Source organism: Grammomys surdaster, unplaced genomic scaffold (assembly GCF_004785775.1).
Source record: "Grammomys surdaster isolate TR1022 unplaced genomic scaffold, NIH_TR_1.0 278, whole genome shotgun sequence".
Lineage (NCBI taxonomy): Eukaryota > Metazoa > Chordata > Mammalia > Rodentia > Muridae > Grammomys > Grammomys surdaster.
In genome coordinates this window covers 13,296,163-13,311,736 of record NW_021604719.1, presented here as the reverse complement: position 1 = coordinate 13,311,736, position 15,574 = coordinate 13,296,163, and the positions used below count along the sequence as shown (strand labels likewise).

The window sequence follows — 15,574 nt, the reverse complement described above, 5'->3', positions numbered from 1 at the left end:
TGAGGCTTTCAGGCTAGGTTAGGTACCAAGGAGAGTGTCTATCTCAAGACAAGGTTGGCAGCTCCAGAGGAAGGATGCCCAAGGTGGTCCTCCAGCTTACACACTCTCCCTCCCTCCTCCCACTCCTCCCTCCCCAAGAGAATCAAAGGCAACTTCAGAAATGAAGCCAATGAAATCAGAAACTCAATGGCTTGGATAAATGCCAAGGTGGACAGAGCAGAATCAGTGAGGTGAGCAGGAAGCACTAAGAACACAGCCCAGAGAAATCAAAAGACAAGGAAGGAGAGGTTCAGTATCATCTTGAAATCCTAGACTGGAGGAACAGGAGGAACAGTGAACGAAGGTGACGTGGTCTCCAGTAAGAACATGCAGAATTGTCTTAGACAAAATGAGGCCCAAGTCAGAGGGATGCAGGTAAGCTAAACATGAAGGTCAAAACCCTAGATGAAGCAGGGGAGAAAATGAGTTCTCGTTATACGAAGGGTAATTTTAAAGTGTGTCCATGTGTGTCCTCTGCCTCACCTCCATCAATGGAGCTGCAAGCAGGGCATCCTCAGGGCGGAAGTCCTCGGGGCAGGCTAACAGCAGCCAATCCCTGAAAATGGCCAGAAGCTCCTAACTACTGCAGTTAATTGAATCCTGGGTTTTTACTATAAATTTCACCAGACCGCACAATATTCTACTACACTACAGCCGTCATCTCTCCTCCCTAGTGTCTGAAGTGTTGGGTTTATAGCATAATTAATCTGGTGGTAAAGAACCTCAGGTTTACTTTGATGACAAGAACCCCCTCTTGTGGCAAATGTTTCACAGGCACACACAGCTGTCTTCCCTCCTGCCATTCGGAAGATAAATCTGTGTTGAGAAGTTATCATTTTATCTGCTTCAGCAGACAGGATCTCTGACCTGGCATTTATCTTGTGTCTGCGACAGCACCAGTGTATGCTGTAAATCTGTGCAGCACAGTAATTTGGGGCTTTGTGAGTTATTTTCAAGTGAAAGCTGGTAGTCTTTGCACAGCTTACTGCAGGAATATTTTAAGAGGAGAGCAAACACTGCCTTTGGGTTAGCTTCTGAAATGTCTTCTGTGTATTCTAGGGAGGCTTCCAATGTTCTGCTTCTACAAGAGGAACTGTCTCTACTAAAGCAATCACAGGGAGGAAACTTCAAATCCACAACCATCGAGGTGCTAGCAATCAGATCACCACGGGTATCAGATGCCTGCCACAGCACTTTCCTGACCATGGTCATTCAGTTCCTCATCTAACAGGGATTCCTAATGAATTTTTTTCCCTTTCTATTTTAAACAAGTGTAAAAACAAGACTCTAAAATTTCTTCATTTTCCCCTTCAATATAAAGGTGATCCATTCTTTGTCTTTATCTGCTGTTTCTCTGGAGAAAGCCTAAAGGCCACTACTGACACGCTGAACATAAGGACTGAGTGTTCTATTCCACTGCCACAGAGCCCCGAGGAGTCTGAACCTTCATCTCTTTACCTTCCTCAATTGTGAAGCATCGCCAACAAGTCCAGTTCACATGAGCCAATCAAAACTAAAGCAGTTCGACCCCACTGACATCTGCCTAAAGCAGTGGTTCTCATCCTTCCTAAGGCTCCGCCCTTTAACACGGGTCCTCAAGCCGTGGTGCCTCCAACCAGAAATTCATTTTCATTGCTAGTTTAAAACTGTGACTTTGCCACTATTATGAGTCATACTATAATATCTGTGTTTCCTCGTGGTCTTAGGTAATCCCTGTGAAAAGGCCAGTCACCCCCAGGGGTCACAACCCACAGCCCCTGCTGCTGATCTAAAGGGTTAAAAAAGACAGTAGATTAATAGTAAAACAGCTTTTTATTTGTTAATGTCGGATAAGAAATTTAAGCATGTTACACTATCTTAAAAACTCAACTATCGCATTTGAAGAGAAAGCCTTCCCCCACCCTAACCCCACCTGCCCGTTCCCCTCATGAATCAAGAATCTAAGAGAAGTGTAGTTGACCATACAATAGCTCTGCGGAACCTCCATCCAGAGTGCTTACATGATGACTAGATTAATATTGCCTTCTTACAAAATTTTCTTCTCTTTTCTATTTAAAAAAAAATTGTAACCTTGATCACTTATTACAAAAAAATTCCATACAAAAGTTCATATATTGAAAAACTGCTTTCCCCCCTCCCACACAGCACCATTTTATATAGAGCAGAGAAGGATCAAGAGCAGAGCGCCCGGCTAGGGAGAGCAATCTTCAATTATGCCCGGACACGCAGTGGTTTTCTTACCCTCCCTGTCCCCTCTTAAAAGAACTTAAAAAAAAAAAAAAAAGAAATACATACACACATACAAAAAGGAAAGAAAAATGCCAAAAACTTGAGGGCCCCTTTCCAAACAGTACAGTTAGCTCAGTGTCAATAATTCACATCTTGCAACGTGTATGGATAGGATTTCTTTTACAAAACTTTCAGTGTCAAAAAGGAAATTAAGGCCATCAGATTCGCAGCTTAAAAATTCACATAAAGGAAATACAAAAATATCATGTGCTTCTGAGAAGGCTCTGCACTGTATACAGGACTCCATGCTTCTAGCTTGAGGAAGACGTCACAAGTTCACATAATGGCACAGCTTTTATTGGATGCTCTTGGGGCTCCCTGAGAGGGAAACAGAAGGAAAATCAGTACCCACAAAATTACAATATTCTAAACACAAACCATTCCCCACAAAGGCGCTAAAATGGACCTGCTCACACCTCCCGCTTTCTAGCATTCTCTAAGAGCTTACTTCAACAAATCCCCAACTGAGCTTCTACTCTGGCTATACCAGCTTTTTCTAGAAAACAAACAAACAAACAAACAAAGCTGGTCTAGGCCTGTAAACAGTTAAGAATTTCTCATTAAAATAGAAGCTCAGGCCAGCTGAGGTTGCAAACATAGCAAGATCCGATTTTAATAAGAAAAATTCTATAGTCAGTGTTTCTAAAGAGCTGCAGCAGAGGCTGAAGAGATAAGTTAGATGGCTCTGTGGTTAGGGACACCAGCTGCTCGCTAGGAGGACCTGGGTTTGACTCCCTATAATGTAGTTCCAGAGGATCCGATGCCCCCTTCTGGCCTCCACAGGTACTGCATGGTTAGGTGCGGGCAAACCACTCAAGACACTTTAGATAAAAAGGTTTAATCCTTTAAAGAACTGGGACATTGCTCAGTGTCACTTGCCTAGCAAAACTCAGTCCTTGTGTGATTTGTGACTCACTAATTAGACTAAAACTGAAGGTTGTCAGTCCCAAGGGCACTGGATCACTGCCACTGTGCTTGGCTCTCCATACGACAGTAGCAGGGAACTTTCCTAGCATGTGGGGGGGGGGGGGGGTGTCTGACAAAACACCCCACAACTCTCGGTCCCTCCTTCCACCAAGGCGACGACGGCTTGCCTTCTCCTTCAGTGCCTGAGGCCTACTTTTAGAGACTGCAGTAGAAGGGGTTCTGGGCCTACTTTCAGGAGTGAATCATAAGAGCCACACTGGAGAGTACTTTCAGCCCTAGCCAAACCCAGTCACCATAGACTCATCAGGACTAAGAATACCTGAGAGTTGACACACTATCATTTGTTCTTTCTATAAAACCCAACTACCCTTCCCATCACACTGTCCAAGTGCCTTTTCCACAGCTGTTTACAATGAAACCAGAGGCCGAGAAAATCGTCCAGCCAGGACTCATACGTATCACTTGTCTCAAGTGCCGTCTTACTTCTAGTCATTGCAAGTTTCCATTGAGGGTAAGACTATAACAGACTTGTTAAACTATGCCAGCAAAATATCAAGGCATCCAGATGAAATAAAATCCCGTGTCAAGTGATTACACAAATGGGGTTACACACATGAGGTCTGCTGAAGGCAGGTGTGGTTTGAGTACGAATGTTCCCCATACACTCATGTATTTGAGGACATAGTCAACAGGGAGTGGCACCATATGTAAAGATCAGAAGGACGGAGGTGTGTCCTTGATGGAGGAAGTGTATCACTGGGAGTAGGTTTTGAGATTTCAAGAGCCTTGCCAGGCCCAGCCTCTGCTTACGATGAGGACGTAGCTCAGCTACGGCTCTGGCACCACGCACGGTGCCATGCTCTCCACCATGACGATACTTAAACGGTGAAACTACAATCGAGTCCCCACTGAAATGTTTGCTTGCCTAAGAGTTGCCTTGGTCGTGGTGTCTCTTCACAGCAGTGGACAGTGGCTAAGACACAGGCCAACCTAATTTCAAATGTGGAACGTGGAGACAGGAAGAGGCAAACGAATGATCACACTCAATGGCTTACAAACTGTTATACAACAGAATATAAACTGAAGGCTCATTAGTTATATTAATATTTGTCCCAAAATTAATTAGTTAAAACAGAATTTGGGGTTTAATTGGAGTTTAAATGGAGTTCTGTAAAGCCCAGGTATCAGCTAAACTCTTGCAATTATTTAGTGAATGTCAGCTTAATAGAACAGCAATGGGTTTGGCTCCACAGTGAAGCTCAGTATGGCTCTGGGTCTTGTTTTCTGTTCTGGGTTTATATGTGAATGCTGCCCTCACTTAGAAGCACGTACTTTTCCGAGTCCAATAAGGCTTCGGCATTCAATCTAATAATCCATGCATTTGTAAGTAATGGGCATGTTCAACACAACATAGTATCTACACCAGAGAACAAAAGACAAAAGCTAAAAGTTGACAAAGAAAGAAAAAGTAAAGGGGCTATAACATTCTCCGCTGCTTCCAGGTCTGCTGCTCTGTGCACTGCCAGTGAGTATGCACCGCAGCAGGGGGATGGCCACTACCTGGGTTTGAATACACGAAGGAAACCCACATAACAGGCTTTCAGGCAGTTCTACTACTAGAAATTAAAATCACACCTGCTGATGGAAACGCTCCTCCTCAACAGCCACTCCAATGGGCTCCTCCTCCTCTTCCTCCTCTTCAGGTATGGTAGTTTTGAAGACTGTGCTTCTCTGAGCAACCTCCTAAAGCAACATAGAAGACTTCAAACCAGAAGGCTAAGGGAGCCTTTCTGAAAGCCATTTCATCAGCAGCTTTAGCAAGTGAATTTTACATAATTAGCAGTAGTTAGTAGACCTTCAATTTTTCCTGCAGGGGAGCTACTGGTATCCAATTTGAAATACCTGCTGAGCAGTTTCTAATGCTTTTTATCCTAGTCTCTTATGAAAATTCTGTGCAAGTGACTTGGCATACTAAATTCTTTATAAAACTCAACGTGAATGCTGCTTAAACATCTTGGTTCCTGGCAAAGAAAAGGTGCTAAATAAATGCTGAATAAAACAAAGGGAGCCAGCTGCTGTAACCTCGGGACCTGGGGGCAGGCAGCAGGACCACCCAGGGAGGTCAGAGGCCAAGACAGCACCTTTCATTCCATCAGGGAATGGAATCTGGATGGATTGGCACTAACTCCTAGTTACAGACCATTGAGTTCAAATGTACTGTACGGAGACAGAGCTCTGGCCATTCTTTAAAGTGCAGCACAAAGTACCTATTTCCAGTTTCTACTAAAACCTCCAAGTACCGATAACTTTCCTGCAGAGAATGCTGAGGTGGGCAAAAGCTGCCAAGTTCAAGCATGAGCTAACCTGCAGCTAGTATGAGTACTGTTGAGTTCAAAGGTCACTCGACACAAAACTCCACAGTGGAATTGCTTTAGTAGGAGCCATCTGAAATTTAACAGAGCCCCTGGTTTAAAACAAAACCCCAAAGATAATGTCACATGGCTTCTTCACTGCACATCCGTCAATGTGAAACACAGCCAAACACATCCTGTAAACAAAACTAGGTGCTGAGATGGCTGTGTGACGTGAGTCAGTGCAACAGACTGAGCCAGGAGCTGCAGGCTGCAAAGTCGGTCTTCTCAGACATGCAATACACATGCATTACTGTTCTAACCAAAACAACAGCATTACGATGAACTATTATGTTGTTGTCTATCAAGAGAGGCTTCTCTGTGCAGCCCTGGCTGTCCTGGACTCCCTCTGTAGGCCAGGCTGCCCTCAAACTCAGAGCTCCTTCTGCCTCTCAAGTGCTGGGATCTGAGTCTGGGCTACTACAGCCCAGCAATAGCATTAGAATACAGAACCTGACTCCTTACATCAAACACCAAACGCAGCTCTTGTTCTTTGACAAGAATCCTGCACTAACAAGAATGAAGATGCCAAAAAGACACGTGCCACAATCTTACGCTTAGTTTCCTGAGCACTGAGAACTAGGAAGGTTGACAAACGTTTACTAGGTTAACAGCATAGGCATTTACCAGGTAAACAGCCTGCACCAGATGCTGTTTGATAAAATATGAACATTCAGAGGTGAAATTATTCAGGGTCCCAAAGCCAATGTGCTGTGGAGATAGAACTTATCTAAAAAAACTGGGCCCTGGAAGAATACATCAATACCCTATGAGACATTAGTTTTCAAATGTGTGATGTTTCCATTTACTCAGTGTCTATTACTTGGCAGCCTTAGTCTGACTAAAGTCTCAGTTACTTCACATTTCAATGTGATTTCTGATAAGAAATCATACAGTGAACCTTCTGGGAAAATGTGGTCGTACCTCTCCCTGAGAATTCTTCAATATAACCTTCACGTCTTCACCAGTGCCCCAAGAGTTCTGGTTCTTCCAGATGAGGTCAGTTGGAGGACTGGCTGTGACTCCAGCATTTGCAGCCCACACCTGAAAAAGAAAAGACGTCAGTCCACCCAGAAGCCAGTGTTCACATATTTCAAGTTCAGCAACAGGATGAGACTTCACTCTCATGTCTGTGGTCTGAGAACTCTGCCCAGCTGCTTAGCTCTTAGCTTTGTGGTCACTACCGCTCAGAGATCATGGAAGCATTCAACTTCCTCACGTGACAGGCATATGGACACACGAGCCCTTGAAATAAAGCTGCCACACACTGGCCTAGCTATTCCTCAAAGCAGCTAACCTAGAACAAGTTTACTTGTTTTCTTCATCCACAAAAATAAGGCAACAATGGTACCTACAATAGGTGGGACAGTTGGTAGACTGACAACCAATGCAAAGGAGCCGACTGGCTATGAAATAGTAGCATTAACAATCAACGGTTCTATGTGCTCATGGGCCGCCCTTCCAGTGAACACACACACCTACACCCCACAGAACTCCAATTTCAACAACAGAAGTTAACCTTCTAACAACTAACAGTCTATCTGAAATATTCAGGGAGAGTGGCTCATCCCCAACTGGAGATAGTGTCACAGTGCCCCAGCCCGTCTCAGACTATGCTTCACAAAGAATGCAGGAAATGTTCCAGGTAAAATATGATTGCTATTGAAATAAGCCAAAGAAAAAAAATACATTCCCTCCATCAGCATGGAAATTCTGCCATATTTTTTTGGCAGACAGAAACAGGCAGAAGAGGAAAAATACTGGCAATCAGGAAACCCAAGTACAGAGGGCTGACGAGAAAGAGCTCAGCAGTTAGGTGTGCAGCGCTCTTGAGAGCCTGGGTTCAATGCTCAGAGCCTGTATCAAGTTGATCATCCCTGACTTTAGTTTCAGGGGATCTAGAGTTGGCCCCTCTGGGCATGTACATGCATGTGATACACACAACCTTAGAGGACACAGACATACAGAATTTATTGTTAAAGGGGAAGGGGGAAAGAAAATCTGGGTGTAAATCATTATGCTTTGTGGCCTCACTGTCCTAAGAGGCAGATACAGCCAACCCTAATCCTACAAACAAAGAAACACAAGGGGCGAATAAGAAGACAATGTAGGATTAAGCACAGAAACGCCTCAACTGGTTATGGAATGAAGGCTGGGAACTGGGCGTAGTATAAATGGTGTGTGTAACTGGTTGTACAATATTTTGGTTGATACAAAACTGCCAAGAACAAACCCAAGCTTATGGGGGAAATCTATGAATCTGTGACCGCCAACCCTTCCTCCCTTTAAGTTGCTTTCCTGTCTTAGGCAAATCAGGCTGTGAGGTTCCACTCTTGAAACAGGTGAGCTTTTCTTAGAGTACCTAAAGCCCACAAGGGGGTGACTGGACCTTTGTACCTCAGAGAAACTGAATTATTTCTCTAGTTCTGGACAGAAAGGTCCATGGAAGCTTCCAGATCTTCTATGATCATTATAGACAGAAAGGAACATTTACCAGGATAAAACTGAAAAATGGAACAGGACCTGAGCAGCTTTCAGACACAGAGCAGCAGGCTTCTGGTTCCAAGTGCAGGCAATACTTTTCACTATTTCCACGGACTCACACGGTTGGGTTAGTGTGAGTGGTGACTTGTCAGAGTCAGATAAGAGATGTGTGTGCTGCGCACCTGACTGCAAAGGCTTAGGAAGAAGGTGACAGACCTAACTAGGAATGTTTGTATTGAAATGATATTCTAGATTTTTGTTTGGTTTTGTTTGTTTCTTGAGACAGGTTTCTCTGTGTAACCCTGGCTGCCCTAGAACTCTGTAGATGAGGATGGCCTCCAACTCAGAGACCCTCCTGCCTCTGCCTTCCTGGTGCTGAGGCTAAAGGCACATGCCTCTCTGCTCTGCTTTGCTAGATTCTGAACAATAAATGCAATCCCAGAATTAATTTTACAGTTTTCTAAGTTTTTAAACTATTAGAATTAATTTTTAAAGGCATACATAGGACTTTCGCCTCCATTCTGAACCCTCAGACTGATCTTGCAATTTGCCTTGTATAATGTCACAGGGAAATCTCCCTCACTCCCATGTCCCAAAAATCTGATCACACTTATCCAAGGTACTACAGAAAAATGTACTACATTATCTCCTAGGATCTGTTCTTCTGTAGAACACCTACAGGAGCGATCGGTTTCGTCTCTGGGGCAGCACATCCGGAGGATAAAGCGGATGGAGGATAAAGCGGATGGCTGGTGTAATGGCTCCTCATCGTGAGACAGAGAATATTCAAGTCTAAGACTTCTGAATTAAAGTACCAAACTTTTAAACACATTATGCAGTTTCCCTAAGACTTATAATAGAACTAAGCAATCTTCTCTCACTATAATTACTAAAGAATAGAGTAGTTAGGATATTTGTTCTCATTTTCACTCATTATTACAAAATTAACACCTGCTGTTTTCAGAGAGATGTCAAAGCTCTCTATACTTTAGAGAAGTTCTAACCTGCATTTTGAGCCTTTGATCTTCAACATTAAGGTTTGTACTGATCAAAATTATAAATATGTGGGAGACTAAGACGGGTTTGTGATCACTTCAAAGTCAGCCTGGGCAGTAGAGGGAGACCCAAGGAGGGGAGAAGGAAGCTCGGTGTGGAGGTGCAGCCTTTAATCCCAGCATTCAGGAGGCAGAGGCAAACAGATCTCTATGAGCTCCCAGCAGCCTGGTGTGTGTGTGTGTGTGTGTGTGTGTGTGTGTGTGTGTGTGTGTGTGTGTGTGTGTGTGTGTGTGTGTATGGCAAGTAACTTCTAGGACAGCCAAGGTTATAGAGACCTAGTCGGAAAAAACTCAAAACAAACCACAAGGGGGCGACATATAGGTGGGCACCTTTTGTTTTCTGGATATAGGGTCTCATGTTGTCCAAGCTGGCCTCAGGCTGTGAACAGACTCCTGACTTCTACTTCCCAAAGGCTAGGATACAAGTATGTGTTCACCACACCCAGCAGCATTGGCTTTTTGTTTTTAAAGAACCCATAAAAACAGTGTGCAGTCACGTCTACATCCTTCAAAGATGAAGGTGCCTTCTTTGAAATCCAAAGCTAACACGTTGGCATGCTAAGTAAAACCAAAGGAAGCGTTTGTTTGCTGTGTGTATGATGCATACTTCTCTACACTCAGTACATCACTGTTGAAAATGTGGTCTTTACGAGCATGTCAATACAGAGCTAAGTCAGAATAAGAGAGAGCTAAGAATGCCATTCAGCCATCTCTCAACGACGACAAATTCACGATGTTGTGCCAAAAGCATGTTATTCTGGACAATATCAGAGTCCTATCCCAACAGAGGATTTCTTTGTACATTTCTGTAGGTGCCTTTGGAGTCCAGAAGAGGGTGTCAGGTCCCCTGGAGTTGAATTCACAGGTGATTCTGAGCTACTCAATGTGGGTGCTGGGACTTAAACTGGTCCTCTGCAAGAGCAGCCAGTGGATATTTTGTTTGGTTTTTCAGTGTATACTCCTGGCTATCTTGGAAGTTGCTTTGTAGACCAGACTGGCCATAAACTCAGAAATCTACCTGCCTTTCCTCCCAAGCCCGAGAGTTAAAGGCATGTGCTTTTTTTTTTATTAAAGGCTGACTCTTTTGTTTTCCTCCTTCCTTCCTTTCTCTAATTATTATTAATTCTCTGAGATTTCAAAGAATCAAGACATAACAATGTACTCTGAGCACGTTCATCTCCTCTCCTAGCTCCTCCCCTTCCCACCCTCACCATCCTCCCAGCCCTGCCCATCTACTTTGAGATTACTTTTTTTTCTTCTTTCCCCATCAAGTGTGGTTTGTGTTGCCCAGTCTATTTTTGGACTGAAGCTCAGCCCTGCAGTGGGGTCCGACTGTCAGGAGTCATGTCAGTCACAACTGAGTCTCCTTTTCCCACAGCTATCAAATGCCAATGGCTCCTTAGCCAGTGCCTTCCCCATGTATGTTGGGATTTCACTGGCTGGAACTGCAGCAAGTGCTCTTAGCTGGTCCATTTGCCAGCCTAAGATGACAAGGCCTTGCTAATACAAGCTAGGGTGGCTTTGAACTTGCAACGTTCTGTCTTAGCTTCCCAAGTGGTAGAGGTGCAACCAACTATATCGGACTACTGAAGGACCTTTGTTAGAAATCCGAGCCTGCAACCCCAATCCTGAAAACAGCTAAGGGTAAAATGGAGTGGAAAGAGAGCAAAACATTAAAGTTCATCCAAGGTAATTTTGGCAGCTCTTGTTTTAGGTGAATGCTAGTGTTGGCTTCCTAGAGATCTTTATGCCATGCAGAATCCTGGACTGCACTAGGCTGCAAGTATCAGTAAAGAAGCAACTATTTTATACCCAATGAAACAGACAAAGTAAACCAAACATCAAATCTCTTCACTGCTCTAAGTTAGAATTTTTAAATATTTCACAGCACATGTAATACCCTACTAACATAAAAGTATTTTAAAGCCCATTTCTAAAATACTTCTCTGTCAGCCAAACTGTAATTTTGGCTTTTATCACAGCTACTTTATCTGTGATTAAGATAAATCAAATTAAACTATGAGTGAGTTCACTTACTGTAACAGTTTGGCCGGCCTTCAGCACGTATCTTGAGGTATATTTGTAACTGACTGATGTGTCTCCAATTTTTCTGGTCATCTCCCAGCCTCCCATTGGTTGATCCTAGTCACAAAACACAATATAACAAGGTTGCTTCACACGTACATATAACTATGAAATAATCAAATCCATGGCCCCATACAGGCTCTTTGCAAAAAGCAATGTCATGAACATTGGACCCACCAGGAAGGATCTGAATTTTAAAGGGAACAAAACTGAGGGGAGATGAAAATTACAACCAAGGATAATGTTCACTGCTCAGTTGGATGTGTCCTTAAGATTTACAACACAAGCCAGCCACTGAAACCACAAACAAAACTTCTATGATCTGATGGCTTTGTTTTTAAATCACAGACACTTATAACTAACAAAGACAAGGAAGAAATTTTTCTTTTGTCTCTTGCATCTGTGACTGCTTCGCCCAGAATAAACTGTTACTAAGGGAGTAAGACGGAGCCACAAAGAAGCAATCAGTACACCAGACCTAGCTGACCACTATCAGCCCCAGCCCTGCGTGCCCAATGAGGAGCCATGTAGACAGCAAAGCAGGAAGGCTCCCTGCTAGGCAGACACCAGCTGCACACTCCTGGTAGCTGCATCTCTGGAATCTGGAAACATCAGGATAGAGCAATAGTTTCTCTGTTTCCAAGCTGTGACCAACCTGCCCTAGAGCCCAGACCCTCCTGGAACTGCTTGTGCTATATATGACTTATTTAAACACAAGTAAACACACAGTAGTTCTAAGAGCCTGGTGAGAAAGGCAGTTGTTGTGGACTTGGCCTAATGCTGCTTATATTATGTTAATCTGGTCCCCAAAATTGCACAAGAATCTACATGTCCACATGTAAGACCCTGAGGGCCCCTGCCCCCAGTTGATTTTGATTGGTAAATGAAGTTGCCGGTGGTAAATGGCTGAGCAAGCAGACAGAGGCAGGACTTTTAGGTAACAGTGTTTCCACCAGCGCTGATAACATCAGCTCAATTCCTGAACCCAACACGGTAGAAGGAAAGGTGATTCCTCTGGCCACACCAGCCGTAGCACATCAACACCATCCCTACCAACACTATACACAAACATAAATAAGAACACAGAAAATCTTCAGGCCACTAAAGGCTTTAGACTTACTGAAGCACACAGAAGATGGATAACTATTACTACCCACCGCAGCAGCCAGGCAGTCTGCAAAGGCAGGCCTGAGGACCTGGGTCGACTCATTTACCTGTTCAGATGTGTTCTTCAAGCGAATGAACTTCCCATCAACGTCTATCTCTTCAATGCACACATTCCCGGTGGCTGAGGCAGAGTGGGAAATGCTAACACTACTGCTTGCCTCTGACTCTTCCACATCAACTCTCTTCCGCTTTCCCCTGGTGGTGCGCACGCTGCGACTGGACGATGCTCTGGACACGGTCACCCGGGAAGAAGGACTTGGAGAGAGCTTTAACCTGCGTGGGAAAGAAAGCCTTGGATGTGCAGGAGTACACACACCTGGCTCACCTAGGCTTTGGTCCACACAGGGAGCTGTGAAGCAGGAGTCCCTCACCATGTCAGGCACTGCCAATAACGGTCTTAACCAAAGCAGGATGTAGTCATGCTGGGATCCTCACACTGCATTACTAAAACACATGAATGGGCCAACCTGATATTTAAAGGAATGACTAAGATCTATTTATACTTATCACCTGATATTAAAACTTATTGCCTGATGTTAAAACTAATGACAGGAAAATTTCAAAGTTGCTTTCTTCCTTTTTCAAAGGAATGTTTCATTTTCCTTAAAAGTAAGCATTTAATATGTAATTTCCTTCCATTTAATACATTGGGAAATGTGCACTGAAGGAACAGTTCTCCATGTTGGAGAATACACTGGGTTTCTCATTTGATACTTGCAAATGCTTGAGATCCTTGTACAGGATCACCAAATCGTAGTTGGGCTGTTCTTTACCATGAACCATTTATAAATGTCATACTCTGATGCAAATACCTCTGAGACACAAGGTCTAACTTAGAGCAGTCCTAAAATACTCAATATTAAAAAAAAAGAGAGAGATGGGGGAGGGGTAACATGAAAACAAAAAGCAGCCTGTCCGGCATGGGGCGCCTGAGACCCTTACCGCTCTTCTTCGCCTTCCAAGAGTTTCCTGTAGGCGCTGATCTCCATGTCCAGGGCCAGCTTCACGTCAAGCAGCTGTTCGTAATCATTCAGCTGCTGCTGCATCTGGTCCCGTATTTCCGCCATCTCTCTCTCTTTGTCAGACAGCATACGGCGCGAGTTGTCTCTCTCTTTAGCAAGCATGTCCTCCAATTCTTGAATCCTTTCCAAACATGCTCTAGACTTTAGAGTCAAAGAAACACATTTACTTTCTAGGACCATTTCACCATGAGCACAAGGCAGCTATTTTAAACCACCCTGTGAACTAGAAAGCAAATACAGCCCCACAGGGGCTCTAACTCTTAACCCAAAAGATCCTGACTGTGAGCAATTAATTAAATTTTCAAATCGTTAAAACATTAAACACATCTCTTAAGGTTTTAGGTAGGCTGGGTGCAATGGTACATGCCATTAATGCCAGCACTCGGGAGGCAGAGGCAGATAGATCTCTGTAAGTTAGAAGCCAGCACGGTCTACAAAATGAGTTCCAGGACAGCCAGAGCTGGTACACACAGAAACCCTGCCCCCCGCCCAAAAAAAGTTTGGGGTAACAAAAGCCTACAAAGAAATATTCCTCACATTAAAGCTTTAAAATGTACACATAAGTTTTCAGTATTAGTCAAATAAATGTTTACAGCTCTGGAAACCTCAAGTCGACTTTCTTACAAGGTTCTCACTTCAAAAGTGGCAATTAACTACGGAAGGCCAGCATATTCCTTCACAAGAGAGGCATAAAAGCATGTGTGAGAATACTCTGAAAAACTGTGCGGACACTTTCTAAAAACAGAAGGAAAGGGTTTCTGTCTGCCATGTTGAATGCACCATAGTCTCATTAAGATGACCGTCATTTCCTAGTTTGGTTAACACAGAAAGCACATGTGCTACAGAGAGAGGTATAAAAATTACCAGAAATATTGAAGCTGTATTTGGAATACAGAATGAAAAAAAAAAAAAACCACACACCCTACATTGCAAAGTTCATCTTTAAAACCTTGTAACTTGGTAGGTTAGGACAATCACCTATGCTTCATCTCAGAGGCCGCAGAAAATGACAAGGGCAACCAGATCAAAAAGAGTAACGGAAGCCAAGGCCCCAGGATCCCACACACTGCACCAGCGGCAGAAGAAGGGGCTTGCTGTGGAAAACTTAAATCTGAACAAGTACAGGCTCAACTTTTAAACATATAATGGGGCTCTGCAAGGAACTTGATGATTAAAAACCAAGCTGCCTGGACTGAGAGCTTACAAATACATGAAAAAAGAAACAAAAAAAAAAAGAAAAAGAAAAAAAAAGGGAAATCCTCCCTTTCCCCCCAAAAAAACTGTAATACCAGATTTGAGAGAAGTGCATGAATTCCTGCTTAAAGGGGAGAAAAACCCTTTAAAGAGCAGTTAGTTCTACTCAATGAGAACTATAAATACATATGTCACTAGATAGAAAACCAATTAGATTGTGGCTATGCTAAGTTTGCATATTCATGTGTGCAACCTGGTCTATGAGAATGAGAAGGCCCAGAAGCTGAGACAGCAGTGTGCATTCAGTGTCCAGACCTTACATTCACATGCCATTCTCCAATAAAAAGAACCAGGACTTCTTAAGAGAAATGCATGACTATCACAGCAGAAGAAACACGTGGTAAACGTAAGAGCACATTACAAAACCAGGTAGTAAGATGATACTGGGGGTTGAGTACTTGCGCAGAATGACCAAGGCCCTGGCTTCAATCCCCAGCAACACAAGAAAACAACCCCCCCCCCAAAAAAAAGTGGCTGGGCTGGAGAAGTTGGTGATTAGGAGCTCCTGTGGTCCCAACTTCGGTCCCCAGCACACACACTGGGTACCTCACAACCACTCGAACTCCAGCCTGAAAGAATCTAACGCCCTCTTCTGGCTCCCAAAGGCATCTGTACTCACATGCATACACCACATACAGATACATATAAACACACACACACTAAAAACAAAGTTTAAAAGTAGTAAGTACTGAAAAGTAAAGCCCACAGCACTGAAGCTCACAGCCCTCCCAACAGTAGAAGCATGTGAGCCAAACCAATAATGTGGTACTGGATATAAAAAGTGCACACAGTCCACTGTAACAGAGGGACTGAGGAGAGAACCCTTCATAACGGAGCCCCA

At 43.7% G+C, this 15,574-nt stretch overlaps 1 protein-coding gene across 1 annotated transcript in view; it reads right to left on the bottom strand.

Moving 5' to 3' along the window:
- Positions 1 to 1,832: 1,832 nt before the first annotated feature.
- The window catches only part of Lmnb1 (lamin B1), a 42,593-nt gene continuing 28,851 nt past the window's right edge, over positions 1,833 to 15,574 (bottom strand). Inside the window, exons 6-11 of the mRNA XM_028777207.1 lie at positions 13,400 to 13,620; positions 12,505 to 12,730; positions 11,243 to 11,347; positions 6,591 to 6,710; positions 4,891 to 4,998; positions 1,833 to 2,646 (exon numbers count right to left, since the gene is read on the bottom strand). Of these exons, the coding sequence (XP_028633040.1) occupies positions 2,605 to 2,646; positions 4,891 to 4,998; positions 6,591 to 6,710; positions 11,243 to 11,347; positions 12,505 to 12,730; positions 13,400 to 13,620 (822 nt within the window). The 3' untranslated portion in view covers positions 1,833 to 2,604. The remainder of the gene's footprint in view (positions 2,647 to 4,890; positions 4,999 to 6,590; positions 6,711 to 11,242; positions 11,348 to 12,504; positions 12,731 to 13,399; positions 13,621 to 15,574) is intronic.